Source organism: Canis lupus, chromosome 23, assembly GCF_003254725.2.
Source record: "Canis lupus dingo isolate Sandy chromosome 23, ASM325472v2, whole genome shotgun sequence".
Lineage (NCBI taxonomy): Eukaryota > Metazoa > Chordata > Mammalia > Carnivora > Canidae > Canis > Canis lupus.
In genome coordinates, this window is record NC_064265.1 from 16799269 (window position 1) to 16824056 (window position 24788).

Sequence of the window (24788 nt, forward strand, 5' to 3'; positions counted from 1 at the left end):
TAAGACTAGATTTGTAAATATATTAAGTAATCTTATAACATTCTTTTTTCCCTGTTAATATTATACCTTTGACATGTTGAAGTTTGATTTTTGATCATTTGACCAAGAAAATACGTATCACAGATTTTACTTTTTCAAGTAGGAAAAATGACTTATGGGAAGACTTAATAAATGTGTTAATGTAGTTAAAAAGTCTGTTTCAGATAGTTTGATCTTCAGATAGGCAATTCCTGCCTGTGAATTGAATTTTAATTTTATCATGTGTTGATAATGGGCTTTTTTGTTTATAAACTGATTTACTACATTTCAAAATATTAAGTACCTTTGTATGTTTGACCTTTAATTGTGTTCATAAGGAATCTTTAAGTGAATCTAGTGAATTTTTAACTGAGTAGTTTTGTCCTTTGAAACATATTCAACATTCCAGTATTTAATATTAGAGAGTTTACTAAGAATCCTGCTTGATGCTTAGGATATAGTAGTGAGCAAAACAAATGATTTCCCTTTTCTTGGAACTTACTGTTCTACTGGAAGATAGGAGAAAGAAGTTAAGTAAGTAGTTACATAAGTATGTAAAGAACATTAAATAAGGAGTTACATAAATATGTAATTATAAGTTTTAACAGATGGTGTAAAGAAAAGTACTGTGTGTTCTCAGTATATATTATAGTGATCCTGGTCTGTTTAGCGGATAAAGAACCCACATAAGTGGAACTCTATAGAGAGCTGGCTTTTAACTTCAGTTTTTTTCACCGCTCACAGTGTGATCTTAAGTCAGTTAAGCTGTGTGTGTGTGTGTGTGTGCGTGTGTGTGTGTTATATATAAAATCTGAACATTGAACTGCAAAAGTAAAGCCTGTTGATACCTATGAGTCTGTGGGGTCTCATTCATTAAGGTTAGGAATGGAAAAGAGAATTCATTTACCTCTGGAATTTTTATCATGGGGAGCCACTTAGCTGTAAATTAACTGTTAAGCTGGACATTTGATTGTATTACAGATTTTCATTCATTGATTCATCCCTGGTACCTGGAATAATGCTTGGCTCATAGTATGCACTTAGTAAATATTTGTTGAATGAATGAATGAGTTCCTTAATTCCTAGTCTTTAAAGGAATGAAACTTCTATTATGATCTGTTAGATTTACGGGGAACAGTGGTATTAAACAGGGGAAGGCAAACCAACTATATCGCTCAGGGATTTTCTGGCTGTCTCCTGTTGATTTTCAGTAGAAAACTGCAGTGGAACCCTAAAAATACCCTGGTTATGATAGCCTTCATGCTAACTGGAGATGGGGAATCTTGACAACATCAACTGGACCTTCTTTTGCCAAAAAACATCGATTGGATCTTTGTGTTTGTGTGTATATGTGTGGGTTTTCCCTTTTGTGCGGAATGCCTGTGCTTTTCTATACATTTTAATTATTAATAAAGGTGAAACAGTTTTTTTGAAAGCCTGTTTTGGAAATACATTTTATTATGCTTATTTCTGTTGATAAACATATATATATATTTGATAACCCTAAAATAAGTGATTCACATATGTTTTTTGGTGTTTGTGTACTGAATTGGAACTTGTAATCGATGCATCTCCCCAAAGAAATAATGTAATAAATATTTGTATTTATAATTTCAAATGGAACGCTGGTGAGGCTTTCCATTTGTCTATGACTCTTGTGCCTTATAATGAAGCATATGACAATAAAGGGTGTCACTAGCAGTCCTGTTTATTATTGGAGGCCATGACTAGTTTTTATTCCTCAGACCTCTTAGTTTTCATATTCTTACACTCTTTGTTTTCTTCACTTTTTTCTATTGAAATTCTTTCTTAAAATTCATTGTCTTTAGTTATAACACTGGTATTCGAAATATATTTCTGAAGGCTTTTTGTTCAATGTCTGAATCTATCTAGTTCCTCCTCTGTCTGGGGACAAAGCATTTTTCTCAAGGCTTGCATTTTTTTTCCCCCTGTGGGAATTGCATGATTGCCTGAGTTTGAAATTTTAAATTTGCAATAATTTCCCATATACCTTATATCTTTTCTGCTTTTTTTAGAGTAATGAGTGAATGGTAAATGTCAAGTGAGTTCTTCAGAAACTATGAATATCATTCTTTGGCTTTTTATTTTATGAAATGGTAGTCATTGATGATTGATCTCCCTTTAACTGGATTGAAAAAGATGATTTTCCTTATTCTTAAGCTTTTTGCCCATAAATTAATTTTTCTAATTAAGTTCAACTCGTGGTGGTAGATGGAGATATGGTTAGCAATTAAAATTTTTTTTGGGGGAAAACATTGTTATTTATATATACTTTGATAAATTGCCCTACACATTTTTGGGGAAAATAGATAAGACATACAAATCAACTTTTAGAGCACTATTTATAGGTTTAGGGTTCTTTGTATTACAATGAAAATGTATAATTTGGCAATATTTTCTTATGAATGATATGTACTTTTCATTTTCTGAAGGATTAAGGCAAATGTAAATGAAATTGACTAGCCCCAGGCAGGCCTGCTAAAATGATTAAGGGTATGAAGTAGTCTTCATTGAAGAGCAATTTAAATAAGTAGAACTTTATTATTTATTTATTTATTATTATTATTTTTTAAAGATTTTATTTGTTTATTCATGAGAGAGAGAGAGAGGCAGAGAAACAGCAGGTTTCATGCAGGGAGTCTGACGTGGGACTCGATCCCGAGTCTCCAGGATCAGGCCCCTGGGCTGAAAGCGGAGTAAACCTCTGAGCCACCTGGGCTGCCCAATAAGTAGAACTTTAGTCCTAATCATAATCCAGGTACATGGTATTCAAACTTTGGTGTGCACCAGAATCACATAAGGAGGTTATTTAACATAGAGATACTTGCTCTCCACCTTAACCTACTGAATGAGCATGTCTAATATAGAGCAAGGGGAGATGAATTCTAATAAGCTCTTTTAGGTGTGTCTGAATTTTTAATACATTAAAAAAAGTCTTTTAAAGTAATAGTTTTATATCCTTAGGAAAGTTAGTTGCTATATCTTGGTATTTTTCTCCTAGATACTTATGTATGCATTTCCTGTGAATAATTCTTCTATACAACCATAATACTATTTTATAATGTATTTTAAATCCTTATTTCAGTTTTTTAAAATAAAGATTTTGTTTATTTTTTCATGAGAGACACACACACACAGAGAGAGAGAGAGAGAGAGAGAGGCAGAGACATAGGCAGAGGTAGAAGAAGGCTCCTTTCAGGGCAGAGAGAGAGGCAGAGACATAGGCAAAGGTAGAAGAAGGCTCCTTTCAGGGCCCCCAGATCACGAACTGAGCCAAAGACAGACTCTCAACTGCTGAGCCACCCAGGTGTCCCCTTATTTCAGTTTTAATTAGGAAACTAATTCTTCTTAAATCAATCCAGTATAAAGCATTTTTTTTTTGAAAGAAACATGGAATAGTTTCCTCATTTAGTTCAGTAAAAACATGGGGGCATTTTCTGTGGGTTATGTACTTGTGCTTGGCATTTTCATGTAGTATCTACTCCCACCATGCTTCCAGGTAGATATATGCTCTGTAGACGAGGACCAAGGTAGATAGGTAAGGACTTTCAGAAGATTGCATACTTAAATCTCCCTCCATATTCACATCTCTAAAAATAAAGTAATATAAACAATAAGAAATTTGGAGGTAATCAATTTGCCTGCCAGAGGTAATCAATTTTACTATTTTCTTGTATGTCTTCCAGTGTTTCATTATGCAAATTCAAATGTTACTATTCTGGGGATTTTCTAACAAAGTAGCAGACCTTATATATAGTTTTCATATGTATTTCATTTTATAATAGGTCGTAGGTATTTTTCATGCCAGTGCATAGAGTGTTCTCCTCCCCGCCCTGCCGTAGCTTGGTGTTCCTTTGGCATAGCCATCCCTCTATTAAGGGGCTCTTGAATTGTGTCTGGTCTTTTCTTTTTATAAGCTGCAGTAAATAACCTTGTACATGTGTCATTTCATACACAGAGAGGCCAATTCTTTATTGTCTTCTTTGTTATGGAGCACTTATAATCTGGTTAGTAACCTTATTTTATAAATAGAAATGGAATAGGAATTTGAAACCAAGGCAAAATAATCAAGATTAGAGGGAGTCAATCATATATTGAGATAGTTTGGGTGCTTTTTTTTTTATTCTGGAATTACACCTATTTGAATTTACTCAGTACCTTGGCTTTATTTCATTTTAGTAAGACCTTATAGGCATTGGCTTATGTCACTAATTTATCTGATATTAAGAAAGAAAACATTTTGATATCAGAGGTTGCTGTTTGCTGTTACTAGTTTTAGTTTTCCACTATATTCTTGGAGTCAAAAAATGAAGTTTTATCTAGATGCAAATATAAAAATAACTCACATACTAACAGACTGAAATTTGAATTTATTTTTTAATTTAAAAATTACTTTTTAAATTACTAAAATGTGTTTATTATAACAAAATTAAGCACTACATGATTGTCTCTGTGTCTTTGCTTTCCTAATTGTCAATATGAGACAGTGTTAATTTGAAGATTAGCCTTCCAGATATTTATTACTACGTAATGCATTTTTTGTACATGCTTTAAAGAACACAAGTGTACTTTATATAATATATAAACATACTCTATATTTAGAAATATAGCTTGAGGCATTATCCTAAAATGATAGGAATTTAAAATGCAATATATTTGTTTTAGAAATGAATTGTTCGCTTAAAACATCGATGGTTTTTGTTCTAGGGGATTTTCAACATATAGTTTTATGCAGCCTGCATACTTTGTTGAATTACTTGTAATATGTTAAAATGACCAGTTTGTCATTTGGCCTACCTAATGTTTGCATTGGTAGCAGATTGCCTTTTTGATTCATGTTTCACAGTTGTTGAAAAGCTACGAAGTTTTTAAGAGAAGGGAGAAATGCCAGTGTTGCTCCCCCTTCTTTACAGTGCTAGTATTGTAAATTTCTTATACTCTTAAAGTTTGAACTTTAGTTTGTTCTACAAATGAAAACATTCTTACTGAAAACCCAGTTAGTTGCAATAAAATAATATTCTTACTTGGCTTTAAGTTAAGTGACTTAATAAAGTTTCACAGATACTATTGAATGGGAATAAGCTGGGTGGGCCATGAGGATGTGGTGGACAGCCTTTTCTTTTAGCATGCCACTTTTTGCACATATTGAGAGCATTTTTATAAGGTAGATGTTTAGATGTCCAACTTAAGGTATTTTTGAGTGTTAGCTAATAGTGTTGTCAGTGCATCTAAACGTGTATCTGTAGAAATGAAAAGGGTTTTTGTTTGTTAGCGGTAAGAGTAAAATGTATTGTTTTGCTTCCTGTCTTGGCTAGGGCCCCTGCTAATGAAAGTTTAGAATGGGATCAGTTAATCCCTTTTAGAATACACAGTATGCTACCTTTTGGGACAGTCATCTTTTAGGAGACACTTTTCTTGTACCTGTCCATGAAATTACTGGAGGAGAGGTAAAGGTTTTAGAGTATGACATGTTTAGTGAATGGTAATTACTAATTACATTCTCTTGTGCTTCTTGTTTTTTTGTGTGTGTATGTGTGTATTTTTGCATTTCCTAGTTTAGCCTCTCCTCATTACTACAGATGTTTGATTGTTGTGAGGCAGTTTGATGAACCATACATACTGTTGTCAGTTGTCTTTCTTAGTCCATTATGTCCATTATATGAAAATACATAGTTCACTTTCCACTCCTTTAGAATGGAGCCTTAGCAAGTCTAACTTCTCTGAGTTTTCTATATTAAATTGAACATCAGTCCTTCAAAGTCCTATGCAGCAACCTCTTGATAGCTAAGTCTATTTGATTATATATTTAGAAATCTAACTTGCAGAAAGTAAGTTTGGATGTCAAGAGATCTGCATTGCCTTAATGTACTGTGTCTGGTTCTAACTTTTGGGAAGCAAATAGTGAGAGTTTGGATAGCAGAAGATTTATTAAGAACTTAATTAACTAATTCAGTTCCTGAATTTAAAAATAGAATTTAGACATAGAGTTTGAATAGCAAGGAAAAATTGTGTATGAGTCTACTTTGTATACATTGAAAAAAGCTATACACCAAAGTATGATATTGTAGATCAAAAGTTGGAGGAGACTTTATAAGATCATTTTAACCAACCTCCTATTTAATCCATTCTTAAATTGTCTTCTAGTTTATGCTTGGACATTGAAAGTGGCTAGAAGCTAACTGTGTTACTGTTCTCTCTGGTTTATTATTCTGAGTGTTAGAGGAGATCCTGGACAATAAGATCAGCCATAAAATGGGAATGGCTGGGAGCATCTTGCAAAATTTGAGAAGTACTGTAATTGGATGGATAAAAAAGTAATCATATTCTGGAAAAATGATATTCAGTGGAGTAGTAACAATGTTATAATTAATGTTACTATTATTATTTTATTAATTAATTCTCTTATCTCTAGTTTTCTCTGTTGCCTGCAAAATTACCAGTTACAGCATAAGGACCTTTAAAGGGAATGAATTAGATTATTTCTTTTCTTTTTTGGAAGTTCTTTCTTTTCTTGCTGTGGAATGTTTGTAGTACTTTGACTCCATCTGAACCAGAACATTGTCCATTTCCTGTTGCCCATCCTTTTGCCTGCTTTGAACAACTGATTTCAGGTTGTCCATCTCTTTCTTCCTCAAGCCTCCAGCCCTTTCCAGGTCATTTCTGGATCTTTAGCCTCTTGCTGGATCATCTTTTCCCTTGCATTCATCTTTTGCTTTGATTCTTTGATAAAGGCATTATAGGATGGGACTGGTTTGCTGAATGAGGTTCCATATCCTGGGTTCCTCAGTGTACTACACATACAGCATGGACTGTGTGAGCTGATCTTTGTCAAAACTCTTGAAGTTCAGATAGACTTGTATAATACCGCCAGTTCTTCCTCAGAACCTTTATATATCTCTCCAAACTCTTGAATGTCTTCCTTCAGTATGTCTTCCCACTCCATGGCTTGTTTGAACATAGCAGAGTCCTTGTTCACTGTTGCCAGCTCATTGTACACTGGTCTCTAGTCTTAAAATGGAATATACTATCCTGAGGAACTGGAAGTGTTGATGTCTTCTTTGCCCACCCAGTCTGGGTGCACCTGTTGAGATGCATTGTGGTAGTCATGTTGGGTAAGGTGCAGGGCCTCCTAGCAATGGTAAAGGTTGGGAAAGTTTCCTTGCACAGCTACAGCTGACCTATGCTGGGCATAGGTTCAGAGTGGGCTACAGCTCAAATTGAAGACTTTGAGGAAAGGAAATTTGCTCATCTGTTTCTGTCTGTCCACAGAATCTTGAGCACACTAGTATCCTTTCTAAGTTAAGTTAGAAGTTGAGAAGAGAAGGTAATGCTAAAATTTTATTCTTTTAGAAATACTCTATGCAGTATTTTACAATAAGTATTTTTTGTTGTTGTTGTTGAGCTTGAGAAGGGAACAAAATTATGAAGGTAGACTTATACAACTTAAAGTTAGAACCTCCTTAAAGGTTAAATTTTGCCATAGCTTTTCCTTTGTAAAAAGAAATAAAATGTTTTTATAACTTTGATTGGCTCTTGGTTAATTTACTAGTGGAAGTGATACTACATGTTTAGTCTGTAGACTCATTTTGACTATTTTATATAGAACCATAATACAATCCAATGTAGCTGAGTTAAGTGTTTCTTCTTAATTAAAGGACTTAAGAGCAAAGAAGAACCAAGCATTACGTATTGATATCTAAGGGTCTCCCTCACCTCTAATTTTCTCTTAATTTCTGATCCGGATTGTCTTTCTGTGGAGGTGAATTTATGTACCAGTTTTATTTAATAACTTCCATAGAAGACAATTAAAAATTGTCACCTCAGTTCTTACTGTGAAATTTTTGTATAATCTTTTGTAGATTAAAAACAAGCTTATAAACATACTTTAAAAAAATAATGCAGTTAGCTATAATTAGCTTATAGTTAGCTTCTTTGAGAAGAAGGCAATCTGTTATATATGTTTTGATTATTTCAAATAATGCCCCATTGGTAGGTTTTTAGTATATAATGATGCATGAGTAAATGAGAATAATTTCTTTCTAGGGTCCTGATGAAGAAGCTGTTGTGGATCTTGGCAAAACCAGTTCAACTGTGAACACCAAGTTTGAAAAAGAAGAACTAGAAAGTAAGTTTGTTTAACTTACACTTAACAGGATAAATTACTCTTAAACATTTGTTAGTGTGCTTTAAATTTTGCCTGCTCTTTGTGGAAACTTTTTGTTATTATAAGGTAGAGCATAGATATGGAAAAACGTTGAACACTTTCCTAATACAGTAAGGAATAATACAACAAACACCCATGTAACTAACCATACTCATAACTGCAGATAGAATATTCCTTGATTGTTCGTTGTGTAAAGTATCGGTATAACAAAGACTTTAGAATCCATGTCCGTCCTTCCTTCCTTCCTTCCTTCCTTCCTTCCTTCCTTCCTTCCTTCCTTCCTTCTTTCCTTCCTTCCTCCTTTCCTTTCTTTTCCTTTCTTTTCCTTTCCTTTCCTTTCCTTTCCTTTCCTTTCCTTTCCTTTCCTTTCCTTTCCTTTCCTTTCCTTTCCTTTCCTTTCCTTTCTTTTCCTTTCCTTTTCCTTTCCTTTCTTTTCTTTTCTTTTCTTTTCTTTTCTTTTCTTTTCTTTTCTTTTCTTTTCTTTTCTTTTCTTTTCTTTTCTTTTCTTTTCTTTTCTTTTCTTTTCTTTCTTAGAGAGCATGAACATAGAGGTGGGGATGGGGCAGTAGTAGAGGGAGAGAGGATCTCAAACAGGCCCCATGCTCAGTGTGGAGCCTGATGCAGGGCTTGATCTCACAATACTGAGATCATGATCTGAGCCAAAGTCAGGAGTCGGATACTTAACTGACTGAGCTGTCCAGGTGCCCCTAGAATCTATGCTTTTCACATTTCATTGGTGGTTACCATTACTTACCTTGGAAAATTAAAATACCACAGTTAAAAGTTAGTTAATTCTTTTTTTTTTTTTTTTTTTTTTCCATTTCTAGCAGGCTAGGTAGTAGTGTTTTTAGCAAACCAGAATGCCAGACTAATAAGCCAGAGTTATCACTAGGTGTCATCTAACTGTTCATTTTATGGATATGTTACATCAGTCTTTTCAAGTACTATAAATAGCCTCAGTGTAGAATTATGGAACAGTTTATGCAAATGATAAATTATTGAACTGAAGCTAATATATTGGCTAATTGAAATTAAATTAAAAAAAAGAATTGTGGAGCAATAAATCATGTGTCAGTGCATCTTCCAGGAAGAAGTCCTCGCAAATGGTTTGTTTCTTTTCTTTTCTTTTTTCTTTTTTTTTTTTTTGATTAAAATAATTTTCATCGTATGGGAGAGTTGCAAAGATACTAGAGAGTGTTCCCGTATATCCTTCACTTAGGTTTTTAAAATTTTTAAATTTTACATAACCATCATAAGTTCATGAAAATGAAGAAATTAACATTGGTACAGTTCTATTAACTCGATTAAATTTATTCAGGTTTTACCAGTTTTTCTATTGATGTCCGTTTTCTGTTCTAGGATCCAGCTGAACAGTCCAGGATCTGATAGTACATTTGGTTGTCGTCTTCTCTATGACAGTGTCTTACTCTTTTCTTGTTTTTTATGACCTTGACATGTTGGAAAGGTAGTGGTGACATACTTTGTAGAATGTCTCTAAGTTTGGGTTTGTCAGTGTTATCATATGAACAGACTGAGATTATGGATATTTGGGGAGCATACCACAGAAGTGATGCAGTCTTTTCAGTGTCATATCTGAGGACATATGATATCAATGTGCCTTATTGGTGATGTTAATTTTGAAACTTGGTTAAGGTGGTGTTTGTGGCAAATGTTTTGATAGACTTTTGGGGTCTTTTTGGGAACTAAATTTTTAAGTTAAAGCCTTCTGAGACAGCTGGTACCGTATGGGGACATTAATCTGTTGCTTTTGAAAAGGAGATGGAAAGAGGCAAGTAAGTGTTCTCCATATCTACTTTATGAAATGAAGGAACCACTTTTAAAATTGACTTTATTTATTTTTTAAAGATTTTATTTATTTATTCATGAGAGACACAGAGAGAGAGGCAGAGAACAGGCAGAGGGAGAAGCAGGCTCCATGCAGGGAGCCCAACGTGGAACTTGATCCCAGGTCTCCAGGATCATGCCCTGGGCTGAAGGCGGCGCTAAACCGCTGAGCCACCCGGGCTGCCCATAAAATTGACTCTAAAAGTCTAGGTTTACTAGGGATTCTAGAAGAAGCCTCAATTGTCTAGAAGCTTACGGTTAGAGTCTGTGAATTCCAAGGACTAGGGAAGTTAAAATGTTTAGCAATAATTTTATCAACTCAAATGTAGAGTGAATCCATCACTTAGCACTTCATGTTACCTCTCAAATAGGCGCAACTTAGAATGTGAAGAACAGCACTTGGATATGTTCTTTTGCTTCCCTTGGTTACCCAAGAGCCTTTAGCTTTGCGTCTTTTATACATATCTAAATTTCAGTATGAAGTTTGAGGGAGTGATTATTTTTATCTCAGAGTTTGAACAGGCCTTTGATAGTAAAGAAGGGTTAAAGGAAAAGGAAAGGAAAAATCATAACAGAGAATACTAAGGTCGATAGTAAAAGCCAAATAAATAGTAAGGCTTGGATTTTTATATTCCTGTTTATCTATTCTTTCTAAATTGGAAACTCCTATAATATTTATTTTGGTGCATTGGGGCTATGTGCCAGAATCCATTAGTACTAATTGGAGTACAACTTTGTAATTCCCAGTACACAGTGATGAGAATTTAACTCTTTAATTTCCACTTTTCTTTAGTATTCAGAAGAAAATAGTTTCACTAAAATTAAATAGTAGTATCATTGAATTTTGTTATAATTTTTAAATTTTTTCTTACTGAGATATAATTAACAAATTTCACCATTTTGAAGTGTTTCTGAGTTTTTTGAAGTATATTCACTATGCTGTGCAGCCATCACCACTGTGATTCCAGAACATTTCCATCATCCTCCTCCCCATGCTATATAATTGATTTTTAATTTTGGGATTTTTCTGGTAAAATTAAGAAAAATTGATATTTCTACAATTTTTTATCTAGTGCCTACTGTATTGGAAGATGTTTAAACAAATTTAGCTCATTGTATATCTTTAGGTCAAGATTTCTTTTAGTTTAAGTGTGATTAGTTATTGACATTACTATGTTGGCAACTGAAACAAGAAATCAAGAGTGTCACCTTTTTCAAACTTAGCTTGGTATGTGTATTTTGGGCAATTCAAATTTTTTGCTGTTCTGGATATTCTTTTTTATCAAGGTAAAGTTTGGCATACTTTTGTAGATTTTTTTTTCTTTTTTGGAAAATCAGTAATGTTTCTATACCTTTGGCTAGGTCATCGAGCTGTCTATATTGGTGTTCATGTCCCGTTTAGTAAAGAGAGTCGTCGGCGTCATAGGCATCGTGGACACAAACATCACCACCGGAAAAGAAAAGATAAAGAATCAGATAAAGAAGATGGACGGGAGTCTCCTTCTTATGGTAAGAGAAAACAGTAGTTATTTGTTAACACTTTCAAATTCTTTCCTGAAAATCTGTTAAAAAAGTGGAATATTTTTTCTTAAATTTTATGTCTGCTATGATTTAGACATATTATAAGCCTTGAAGAATATACTAAGTGAAGTAATAATGTTTTTTCTCCAAGGAAGGTATTTAGTTTATAGATTAAGATCTATTCTGGTTAAGTGAAAAGAAGTAAAGTGTTTTGTTTTCTTCATTGTATTCCAGCCTTGGACTTGTAAAAGTTGAGTCTTGACATTTGAACTTCAGCTTGGTGGTGGTTCATTTTCTTTTCTCTATTATATATATATTTCATAATTTGTATATGCAGTGAACAAACATCGGGAATCTTTAGGTTCCTGAATGAGATTAAACTTTTTTTTCATTTTTAAACACATTTCTTGGCTAGAAAATATATACTCTAAGTTAAACTACTTGGTTATCTGTGCACAAAAGAGTGCTCTGATTAGATATGATTGTCATAAAGGACAGGATTTTTGTTTGAATGCAGAGAAATACAGAGGTGCCAATAGAGGAAATCAGAAAGAAAAAAGACATATAGGAAAGAGAATATTATCTGAAAATAAATATTGATAGTACTGATTTAAGTGGCCCTGAGAAGTGCAAATGGTGAGAACCAGAAAAAAATAGATGTACAGCCTGTGGAGGGCTCATAGAATATTACAGTTAGTGGATATATAAAGCATCATTATTTTTTTTAGGACATCATGGGCCTGCATGGCCATCTCTACACCATGGGTCCTAGCGTGTGCATTCTAGCAAAGTTACGTGAGCTGTACTTGTAGGCACTTGTGCGCTATACTAAGGGAACATTTTTGTGAGGAAGAAGGAAAGAATCCTGTGTGTCATAAAGCTACAACATGAATGTAAGAAAATGGTAATATATTAAGTTCCAATTCTGTGCTAAGCATTCCGCTAAGCCCTTGACATATGCTCTTTGATTTAACCATCTCTGCGCGTTTTATTTATTTATTTATTTTAGTTTTTATTTTGATTCCCATTAGTTAACATACAGTGTTATATTAGTTTCAGGTGTATCAGCAATTCCATAAATCACCCGGCGCTCATCACATCAAGTGCATTCCTTAATTCCCATCCCCTGTTTCACCTACCTCCCTTATGGTAACCAAGTTTGTTCTCTGTAGTTAAGAATTTCTTGGTTTGCCTTTCTCTCTCTCTTTTTTTTTTCCTTTCCTTGTTTTTATTTGTTTCTTAAATTCCACATGTGAGTGAAATCATATGATATTTATCTTTCTCTGACTTATTTTGCCTAGCATTATACTCTGGCTCCATTTATGTCATTGCAAATGGCAAGATTTCATTCTTTTTAGTGGCTTAATAATATTTAATTGTATATATACAATGCATCTTTATCACTCTCTGCATTATTTAAAAGATGGGTATTGTTTTCATTTTGTAGATGGAGACACTTAAGCTTAGAGAGACTCAGTGTGATGGGAATCTTTTAAAAACTTGTACTAAGTAGTAGTACATGGCCTACTACAAGATCGAATAGTTAACAAAAAGTCAAAAGAAAAATCAGTACTAATTTCAGAAAGGATCACTGGTGGACTTTGATGATATTAAGTAATTTAAAAGTATTTTGCTGAGGCACCTGGGTGGCTCAGTGGTTGAGTGTCTGCCTTCGGCTCAGGTTGTTATCCTGGGGTCCTGGGATCTAGTCCTGTACCAGGCTGTCTGTGGGGAGCCTGCCTCTCCCTCTGCCTATTTCTCTGCCTGTCTCTCTGTGTCTCTCATGAATAAATAAGTAAAACCTTTTAAAAACAATTAAAAAATAAAAGTATTTTGTTTTCCTGTATAAGGCATCCTTCCAGTTTAGGATATCTTCTGCTATTCTGAATGGATCATTATGCTTCTCTAATTGATGTGAATAAAAAGTTACATAATGTTTTTATAGAATGCTATCTAGTAAACTATGTTCAGCAAGATATGTGGTTTGATGTTTCAAGCTAAGTAAGGTATGACATGTGAAATCTAAATATAGTGGTTTGAAGAACTTAGTGGGGGAATATTTGTGACTTTTTAATGGAATAAATATCCTTAGAAAAGTTTTATGCCACTGAAGTATGTTCATTTTGGTTTTAACTGCCAATATGTATCTAAGAAATTGCTATGAAGGATGTCTCTTTCTTTTTCTTGTCCCCACTTTCTTTTTTTTTTTCTAAGATTTTCTTTATTCATGAGAGACACAGAGAGAAAGAGAGGCAGAGACACAGAGAGAGAAGCAGGCTCCATGCCTGATGCGGGACTTGATCCTGGGATTCTGGGATTATACCCTGGGCCGAAGGCAGATGCTAAACCACTGAGCCACCTAGGGATCCCCATTGTCCCTATTTTTTTTTTGTCCCCACTTTCTAAATGTATATTACATAGGATTTTTGCTTCTGGACATGATGGGGTAACATTAATTGAATTTTCCTCTTATTTTAAACAATTAGAAAAATTGACAAAATATATAAAACGGTAATTTTCACACATTGGACAACACAGTGTAGAACTCTGACCTTTGAGAGAGTGGAGGCAAATGAGATGAGCCTTGTGCTTGCCTGACTATATTACTTAGAGACAGTTCCTAGGCCACAGCACAGGGAGGGGAGGGGAATCCTGAGCAGAGCCTTGCAGGCTCTCAGAGTTGAGACAGAGATTGGAATTTGGGAAGTCCAAAAAGGCTAGTCGGTGTGGTGTGCCAGAGAATAGAGAGTTACACACAGAGAGGCTTCCAAAGGTCTGAAGAAGGATCCTTTTTAATCTTTGGTTGAGTACTGGTCTGGGCCAAAGGAAGCTACTTAAGGCCTGGGAAATAATCATCAGAAAGCAGTGGGCTAACCAGTTATTGGATATTACATAAGACTGGGAGTAAGGTATGATTTCATTAGACAGAGTAGAAAGACCTTGACATATAGGGGCATTGTGTTAAGTTCTCAGAAAGGTATTGCCTTAATAGTGAGTCTTAATTTTACACTAAAAGCTGCAGTGGATCTCTAAAATTTTTTAAAGCAAGTCTTAAAAGAATTCAATTAAAGGTCTTTGCTAGGACAAATTATAAAACTACTGAAAGAAATACAGTAAAATCCATCATCTAAGCACATAAGATTCATAATATCTGATATCTACAAATTACCTGAAATGTGAAAAGTAGGAAATATGAGCCATAACTAAGAGAAAAATAAATCAGTAGAAACACATGACAGAGTTGATGGAATTCGAACACAAGCATGTTAAAGCAAGTGTAATATATCTGCTTTCTATGCTCAAGAAGATAGAGGAAAATGTGACTCGTGAGTAGGGAAATTGAAAATATAAGAAAGTCCAAATGGAACTTCCAGCGATGAAAAATACAATATCTGAAATGAAAAATACACTAGATAAGATTAGAGGAGGATTTGACTGTATGGAGAAAAAAGTAATTTTCAAGACATAGTAGTAGAAACTACTCAGTGCAATAGAAAGGACTGAAATGAATAAATAGAGTATCAGTAATTTGTAGAAAAATATCAGTCTAACAGATGTATAATTGTAGTGCCAGAAAGGAGAGTGGCAGAAAAAAAATTTGAGGAAATAGTAGTTGAAAAATTCTAAAATTTTTTTAAAGATTTATTTATTCATGAGAGACACAGACCGAGCCAGAGAGAGAGAGAGAGAGAGAAGCGGAGACACAGGCAGAGGGAGAAGCAGGCTCCTTGCAGGGAGCCTGATGTGGGATTTGATCCTGGGTCCCAGGATCACGACCAGAGCTGAAGGCAGTCGCCCAACCACTGAGCCACCCAGGCATCCCGAAAAATTCTAAATTTAATGAAAACTGAACAACATGTTCAAGGAGCTTAGCAAAACCCAAGAGGAAACATGAAGATAATCACACAAAGGCACCTAAAAATTAAATTGCTGAAACCAGGATGTAACAATGCTAATTAAATATGCATGTCATAACAGCTTTAAAATACATGAAGCGGACTGATAAGCTTACAGTTAGTTGTTGGATATATTTTTAAAAGTTACAAATTTCAGCTCTCTTCTTAGTAACGGATAAAACAAGTTAAAAGAATCAATAAGGATATAGCTGACTGGCATAACATTGATATTTGCATTCATTGAGCCTTCCAACAGCAGCAGAAAACAGTTTTTTTTTTTTTTTTTAAGATTTTATTTATTCGTGAGAGACACACAGAAAGGCAGAGACACAGGCAGAGGGAGAAGCAGGCTCCTCACAGGGAGCCCGATGATGTCAGACTCGATCCCAGGATGGGGATCATGCCCTGAGCCAAAGGCAAACGCTCAACTGCCTTTGAGCCACCCAGGTGTCCCAGAAAACAAATTTTTTATGAGTGTAAATGGAATATTTCCCAAGATAGATTGTATTCTAGTCAATAAATGAGTTTTAATATAAATTAAAAGATTGAAAGTATATTCTCAGACCACAATAGAATTAAACTACAAAGAAAAATCCCCAGATATTTGGAAATAAAACAAGATGCTTCTTAATAACAAATGGGTTAATAAAGAAGCAGTCACAACAGAAATTAGGAAGTATTTTGAACTCATAAAAATAAAAACACAGTACTGGCAATGATTGAGATAGAATCTTGCAAAGTGAAGACATGCTTCAGGTGTACAGGTTCCTTTAGCATGGTTCTTTGCAAGTTAGGACACCAATAATTATAAATTTTTTAGAGACAGCTAAAGCAGTGCATAGAGGAATATTGGTAGCACTTAATCCTTATATTAGAAAAGAAGAAAGATCTAAAATCAATTATTAAAATTTTTAACTTAAGAATCTAAGAGAAAACATGGAAGAAATTAAACCAAAGTAAGGAAAAGAAGGAAACTAACGTAGAAATGAGTAGGATAAAAACCAGGAAAGCAATAGCAAAAATCAGTTCGACTGAAATCTGATTCTTTGCAAAGATCACTAAAATTGACAAACTTATATAGCCAGAGTGATTAGGGAGGAAAAAAAAATGTAAATTACCAGCATCAGAGAAAATTTCAGTACAGGTTCTACAGGTATTAAAAGACAGAAGAGAGAGTATTATGAGTGATTTTATGCCAACAAAATTGATTATTTAGATGAAATGGGGAAATTCCTTAAGAATACAAACTATGAAAAAAAATTGATAACCTGAATTACACTTTGTGTATAAAGAAATTAAATTTGTAGTCTGAAACATTCCTACAATGAAAATGTACTTCCAAATGGCATCATGGATGCATTCAAACATATAAGGAAGAAATTGCACAGGCTACCAGAAAACTGAAGTTGAAGGAATACTTCCTAATTCATTTTTATAAATCCAACATTACCTTGATACCAAAACTAGATATAGATATTACAAGAACACAAAACTACAGACTGAATATTTCTCATGAAGTAGATTCAGAAATTCCTTTTTAAAATTTTTTTTATTTTATGTAAATTCAATTCATTAGCATGTGGTGTATTATTAGTTTCAGAGGTCAGAGCAACATGTTTTTTTTTTTTTAAGATTTTATTTAGTTATTCATATTCATGAGAGATACAGAGAGAGAGAGAGAGAGAGAGAGAGGCAGAGACACAAGCAGAGGGAGAAGCAGGCTCCACGCAGGGAGCTTGATGTGGGACTCGATCCCGGGTCTCCAGGATCAGGCCCTGGACTGAAGGCGGCGCTAAACCGCTGAGCCACCCGGGCTGCCCAGATTCAGAAATTCTTAACTAAAAACATATTTTATCCTGCAATATCTAAAAAGGATACCATATCATGACTGTGGTAGGCAGAATAATGGCTCCCAAGATGTCCATCTTCCTAATGCCCAGAACCTATGAATGTTAACCTTATAGCAAATTTGAATTAACAGGTGTGACTAAGGATTTTGAGTTGGGGAAGTTACAGTGGATCATGCAAGTAGGCCAGTTGTAATGATGGGTCCCTTAGTAAGGGGGAGTCAGAAAATGAGAGGAAGTAGTTGTGACAACAGAAGCAAGTAGTTGTAGTAAGGCAGAGAGATTCAGACCCAAAGAATATAGGCAGCTTCCAGAAGCTAGAAAAGATAAGGAAATGGATTTTTCCTAGAGCCTGCAGAAGGAGCCAGCCAATGATTTTAACACTATAAGACAAATTTTGGACTTTTAGTCTCCAGAACTATATAAGAATAAATTTGTGTTTAAGCCACCAATTTTGTGGTAATTTGTTAGAGCAGCAATCAGGACATTAATACCATGTGGAAAATACTATGTGGAAAAGTAGGGTTGGTATAAAATTTAACTATCAATATAAACACATTCACACTATAAAGGAGAAAGTCCATATAATTATCTCCATAGGTGCAGAAAAAGCCCTTGACAAAATTCCACTGCCATTTATGACAACGTTCTCAGAAAGAAAGGAATAAAAGAAAACTTCCTCTATCCAATATACAGCATCTACAAAAAAAGTTTTTCAACATCACAGTGCTAAAAGATGGAATGCTTTCTTCTTACGGTTTGGAGAAAGGCAAGGTTATTCTCTGCCACTTCTATAGAACATGGTATTGGAGCACCTGCTTGGTAATAAGGCAAGAAAGATGTTAAAGACATACAGATTATGAAGGAAGAAGTAAAATTGTCTTTATTTACAGATATAGGATCATGTATCTAGTAAATCCCAAGCAGTCTATGAAATTACAGAACTAAGTATGTTTTAACAAGGTTGCAGGATACACAATTAATTACATTTCTATATAGTTCTGTAGTAGCAATGAACAATCAGAAATTGAAATAGGGGATCCCTGGGTGGCTCAGCAGTTTGGCACCTGCCTTCAGCCCAGGGCCTGATCCTGGAGACCCAGGATCGAGTCCTGCGTTGGGCTCCCTGCATGGAGCCTGCTTCTCCCTCTGCCTGTGTGTCTCTGCCTCTCTCTCTCTCTGTCTCTCATGAATGAATAAATAAAAAATCTTTAAAAAATATAAAAAATAAATAAATAAGAAATACCACTTACAGTAGCACCAAAAATATTGCTTGGAGGTCTGACAAAAGATTTGTAAGATCTAAAAGTTGAAAGGTTCAAAACATTAGGCAGTTCAGTCACATGTTTTAGTTTGTCCTATTTGGGTCTCAGGATAGCCCTTTAATATAAAGACCCAGATGACATACATACTGGAAAAATTTTCAAATATGCTTTTTATTGCTTCTGCCCTTATTCTATATTTTCTTCTTTCTGGAGTTTTTCCTATTCGATTTTCTTATTCTGTTCTCTACATCTGAACCTTTAGTTTTCCATCTTCTTATTTATCATTGATGCACTCTGATTTCCTCAGATCTGTTTTTTCCTTTATTAATCATTCTAGTGTACTCTTTAATCTGTGTTGTTTGCATCTGCAAATGCCTGCAAGTTTGTTAACTTCACTGTAAATTTTGAGTTTGACTTCCTATCTCATATTCAGCAGGATTTGATTTTGTTTTCAATTGACGCTTGTGGTTGTTTGCTTGTCCTAGGACTTTCAACTGTCCTGGACTAGAATTCATACTAATTTTTTAGGGACCCTGTACTGTGTAGGTAGTTTAAATTCAGATGCCATGAATGGGGTATCTGTTTCGTAACAGTGACTTCTTTTGCCTCTCTAACTTAACTGACAGAGTTTTGCTTCTCTATGATAGTATGAAAAACCAGTTTCTGTATACCCCAGCTTTGCTTTTTTCATCATTTTTTGGAACTTAGAGATTTTCTTTTTTCACTTTTGAAGTTAGCTACATCTTAATTATATATTTAAATTTTTTGAAAATTTTGTCTAACATTTATGTTTTTAGTTTAAAAAAAAGTCTTGAGTATAGTGTTCCATGGTTTTGGATGTTGCTTTTTGTTATTTGTTTTTATATCACTTAGTTATAAGATGAGTTTCATTCATTCATTCATTTAAGATTTTAAATAATCCCTGCACCCAATATGGGGCTCAGATTTATAACCCCGAGATCAAGAAGTCACATGCTCTACTAACTGAGCCAGCCGAGCACCCCACTTGTTTATTTTTAACATACAGTTTTTCTTTTTTGTCTGTGGAGGTTATCTCTCTGCAATATTCCTTGTTTCTGATTGTTAGTCCTTGCTTCTTTCCAGATTTATATAGTATTTTAATAAAAGAGTTTTAGTGGAGTATATTTACTTAAAACAAAAGCATCTCACTTTGAGATTGAGTTTATCTTTGAATGAATTGCGACAGTTTTTGAATGTATTTAAATTCTTTTGTCAAGACACACCATCCCAGAGAGTTCAGTTCATTCTTGGTACTGAAGATGATGATGAAGAACACATTCCGCATGACCTCTTTACGGAAATGGATGAACTGTGCTACAGAGATGGAGAAGAGTATGAATGGAAAGAAACTGCCAGGTAATAATATTGAGTCTAAGCATTTAGTTGGCTCCTCTTGATTTTTTTCTTATATTGTAAATATAATAAACTATAAGCTATGGGGTGCTTATAAGACAAGAGAATTTCCTCTTGTCTGGAAGCTATAGCTTTAGCTTATCTCCTTATTATCAAAATTTTTCTTAAGTTAAGCCCATCCACTTTAAGGTATCATTGAAAGAATTATGTTAATTGTACATTTTCACATCTTTAATTAGAGACTTAAATTTCAGAAGTCAAGGGTCTGCTGCATATTTTCAGTTTAAAAGAGGATTAGCAGTGGAAACTACAGAAGTTCCATAGTGTGTCTTTGTAGACTTATTATTGTGATAGCCAGAATAGAAAGAAGAACTGTATACTTATTTTGTAATACCTCATGAGTCTAGAAACTGTGTATCATTAGCTTGATTTGTAAATGTGTTTGTATCCAAATTTTGTGTTGGTGGTGGTAATCTTTATTTCTCTTTAAAAGAACAAGTGCATGTTTATCACATTAAAATAAGCAAATGAAATCTTCATTATTTACAAAATATTTCTATGTGTTGCACATCTCAGATGGCTGAAATTTGAAGAGGATGTTGAAGATGGTGGTGACCGATGGAGTAAACCTTACGTGGCAACTCTCTCTTTGCACAGTCTTTTTGAACTAAGAAGTTGCATCCTAAATGGAACAGTGATGCTGGACATGAGAGCAAGTACTCTAGATGAAATAGCAGGTTATAGCAGTTTGACTTTTTTTTTTTTTAATGTGTAATTTGTACTGAAATTAGAGCTATTTGCATTAGGAAAATGAGGTCGTATTTCAGACCATTGATTTAATAGCTCTGTATTGAACTTCTATCATGTGCAGGACAGTATGAGGAGTACACAGAGAAATAACCCATTTTGTCTTTAATAAGTTCAGAGTCTCAAAGATTAAGTTAGACAGGTATGGCTATAGTACCAAAAAGAAAGTGACTAGTGCCATAAGCAGTATTTGCAGTCTGTTTCTGGAAATAAAGAGAAAAGAACTTTTTGTTTCTTCAGTTTTTGCACCCAGATATCTGGGGAAGATCCACAAGGACATTAAATGTACTACTTATTTACTACTTATTTATAGAGTTTGAACACATGAGAACAAGAAGCATGTGGTACAGGAAAAAAGTATTCTAAGGAGGAGGAAGAGAAGGAAAAAAGGTCTAGAGAGTATAGACAGGTATGGATCTCATATGAAAGTCAGTTCCTTGTGTATACAGATTCTTGAATGGTGCTAGGAGACATTTACTTTGGCTTTGCATTTAGCACATAATACAATGTAATATTTTAATTATTTATAATGTAATATCTTCTCATCCACTGTCCATTTGTATGGTAGTGAGTAGTTGTGTTAATGTTACAGTTTACCTGTTAGGTTGATTCCAGTTTTCTCTCAGAGGAATCTAATAGGTTTGAAATCTTGACTCTTATCTCACTTTTTAATATATTTTACAGGTTAAAAATAGTCCAGTCGCTATATAATGTACCATATGGCATTACCTCAGTCTCTCCATTCCCCATACTCCCCTTCACAGCTGATATATTCATCTTCCTAGAATTTATTCTATTTGACTTATCTTTTCATTTGCTCATTGGTTTTTCCACCTCTGGAAGATTGAGAGCAGAAACTTGATCCACTTAGTTAAATGCTATATTCCCAACATCTAATAGATACTCAGTAAATTGTTAATTACTGAATGAAAGAGTCCAATACTCACCTATAGTTTAGACAAAAAATATGAAGTGAAGCAATAAAATACCTTCACTTAGGTATTTTAGTCACTTAGGAAGCGACTATTATTGAATATTCAGTTTAATAGAATTTATAGTGTCCATATAGGAAAGCACTTTCAACTATACAGTGACCTCTTTATAAATAACAATACTTAATAAAAAGTGTCTCCATGGTTACATGTTTATTTGGTTTACATTGTTTATTTTTCTTTTCTTTTTTTTTAATTTTTATTTATTTATGATAGTCACACACACACAGAGAGAGAGAGAGAGAGAGAGAGAGAGAGAGAGGCAGAGACACAGGCAGAGGGAGAAGCAGGCTCCATGCACCGGGAGCCCGACGTGGGATTCGATCCCAGGTCTCCAGGATCACGCCCTGGGCCAGAGGCAGGCGCCAAACCGCTGTGCCACCCAGGGATCCCCTATTTTTCTTAGATAATGTTCATATTTATCTTTTTTCTTTCTTTTTTTTAAAAATTAAATTCAAGTTAATTAACATATAGTGTCTTATTACTCTCAGGGGTAGAATTTAGTGATTTATCAGTTGCATATAACACCCAGTGCTCCTTACATTATGTGCCCTCCTTGATGCCCATCACCCAGTTACCCCATTTCACCCCACTTCCCCTTCAGCACATATTTATCTTTATGCATACATTATTCAATATCACAAGAGAACAGTATTTTCTAGAGAACCATTAAAGATACATATTTTTTTTGGTAAGGTTTCACGTACAGTTTATTGTTTATGTTATAGTCATCCAAGTGTTAGTTTATTTAATAAAAACAGCTGTTACTTATTTTTCTTTCAATAGATATGGTATTAGACAACATGATAGCCTCTGGCCAATTGGATGAGTCCATAAGAGAGAATGTCAGAGAAGCTCTTCTGAAGAGACATCATCATCAGAATGAGAAAAGATTCACCAGTCGGATTCCCCTTGTTCGATCTTTTGCAGATATAGGCAAGAAACATTCTGACCCTCACTTGCTTGAAAGGAATGGTGAGATCAGTTGTGGCATCCAATTTTGCTAACACTTCCACTCTAACAGCATTCCATTCTACTATAATTAGCATTTGGGGGAAGAAAGATATTTTTTCCAGATAATTCTATAGGTCATTTTATTATCTCTTTTACTCTTTTTTTTAAATAATAGTGTTATTATTGTCTTTTAAAAATACCATTTCTATAATATCATTCTTTACAATATGACATTTAATCTGTAGAAATCATTTAGACGGAAAAGTTAAGTATTCTCTCTGTTATAATGGCACATTTAAGTATTTAAACACTATCACTATAGCCAATCCTGAATTACATCTTCTTGCTTTTTTTTTTCTCAAGAGTACTTGAATAATTGATTAAGGAGGCATAAATTATGATCTCTAAATTCAATCTTTTTAAAAATTTTAAGTCTTGGCTTTGAACCTTAATTGTCTGTATTAGATTTTTCATAGTGATTTTTTTGTTTGTTTCCAGAATATACCTTATTTGCTGAGCATAAATAAGTGTTTTGGGGTTGGTTTAATGATTTGACTGCCCTTTATATACTTTGTGTAAGATTTTTTTTATGGATGGTTTGTTCTTAAGTTAGAGATGACCTTCTTGATGTCTTCCAAACCATTGAGAATGGCACAGACCCACATTTTCTCACTCTCTACTCTCACGATCTGGCAATGGATTATGTGGGACACACTGGTTTATGTGGGGATATGGTGTTTTAGTAGTCATTTACCTCTGTCACTCTTTTAAAACTGGCACACCTGGAATTTTTGCCTTTTCTCTTTTTAAAGCAGAAGAATACATCACTGGGGTTCTGTTTTGGCTCTCGAGGAGAGCTCTGTTGATAGTGACTCCAAAACCTAGGTACAGAGGGTTGGAGTTGCTTATGAGGGTTCTTCTTGCCTCTAGCTGATACCATTACTCAAGGCTTAAAAGGATTAAAGTGAAGAGGAGTGGATGATGGGCCACAATGTCTTTCTTCTCATCTTTTCTGCTCCTGCATATATTGGCTTTTAAGTATTCTACAAACAGCCATTGGTGATGGGATGTAGTTTAATATATCTAAAGTCAACAGTAATCATCTTTTGCAGCCCGAGTGACATACTTAGGTCTGTTTTCTTCTGAGCATTTGACCATTAAAACTTTGTAAACTGTTTAAAATGAGGCCTTTGTATATTTAAGTAACCTTAAGAATAAAAGAAATCTCTTATGGACCTAAGTTCAATTTAGAATCAAGCCAGTGTCACATTTTACATCTTTTTCATCTTTCATGTATTTTATATTCTCAACTTGCATGAAATGAGTTCACTTACTCAGACCCTGTTAAATCTTCATTTTTCATATGGAGGGGTTCCTGATTATTCCCTGATTGTCATTTGCTTCCTTTTAATTATAAGACAATGGCTGTTTTCCTTTGAATGTCATTTTAGCATGGGCATGTTATTTTGTTGTATTATTGTTGTAATTTAACAGTTTTTTTTTTCTGCATATAGCTTTTGTTTTAACTAAAAATGATGGTGGTTTATGGATTAAAGGTTCATCTTTTTAATATTTCTGGGATCTGTTGAGCATGTGGCTTTGATAACTTAGATCATGTGGGATTGATTGTCATAGTTCTCATATTTTTCCTAAACTCAATGTTCCACTAAGCTATACTTAGGATACCAGGTGTTTGAAATGTAGATAGACATGACCTTTTGATACGTGCTAGACTTACTTCATTATTGCCATTGTTGGGGAGAAATACTTTATTATCTAGCTAAATTAGATTGTATGTATTTGTTTAATTTTATCTGCTGTATTAGAAATGGATGCATATTTTAGGATGTTTATTAATATCTTTAGAGAGCTGAAGAATATCCTTTCAAATTGACTGTTATGTTTTTCTTTTTAAAAAATTCCTAAAACTTGCATTATGTTTTAAATTTTACTTAAGAGCACTACCGGAAGTTGATGTTCTACTGACTAATATAAAGATTTGATACTAGTTTTAAGTTAGGAATTATTAGATGATGTGAACTTATCTTGTGTGAGAGAATTATCTATAGCAGTTTGGTACAGTG

General features: G+C 34.2%; 2 protein-coding genes and 1 pseudogene across 8 annotated transcripts in view; 1 reads left to right on the forward strand and 2 right to left on the reverse strand.

Moving 5' to 3' along the window:
- SLC4A7 (solute carrier family 4 member 7) overlaps positions 1–24788 on the forward strand; it is a 110069-nt gene that overhangs the window by 33026 nt on the left and 52255 nt on the right. For 5 of the 6 annotated variants that reach the window (XM_025461051.3, XM_025461049.3, XM_025461052.3 and 2 more), the window contains exons 2-6: positions 8083–8164; positions 11411–11557; positions 19816–19954; positions 20528–20688; positions 22537–22725. In XM_025461051.3, coding sequence (XP_025316836.1) covers positions 8083–8164; positions 11411–11557; positions 19816–19954; positions 20528–20688; positions 22537–22725 — 718 coding nt within the window. The remainder of the gene's footprint in view (positions 1–8082; positions 8165–11410; positions 11558–19815; positions 19955–20527; positions 20689–22536; positions 22726–24788) is intronic. The other variant, XM_025461053.3, reaches the window with a different exon arrangement.
- LOC112668649 (translation initiation factor IF-2-like) overlaps positions 1–24788 on the reverse strand; it is an 89263-nt gene that overhangs the window by 9371 nt on the left and 55104 nt on the right. The gene's annotated exons all lie outside the window — the stretch shown is intronic.
- Positions 6041–7230, reverse strand: LOC112668865 (dnaJ homolog subfamily C member 9-like; annotated as a pseudogene).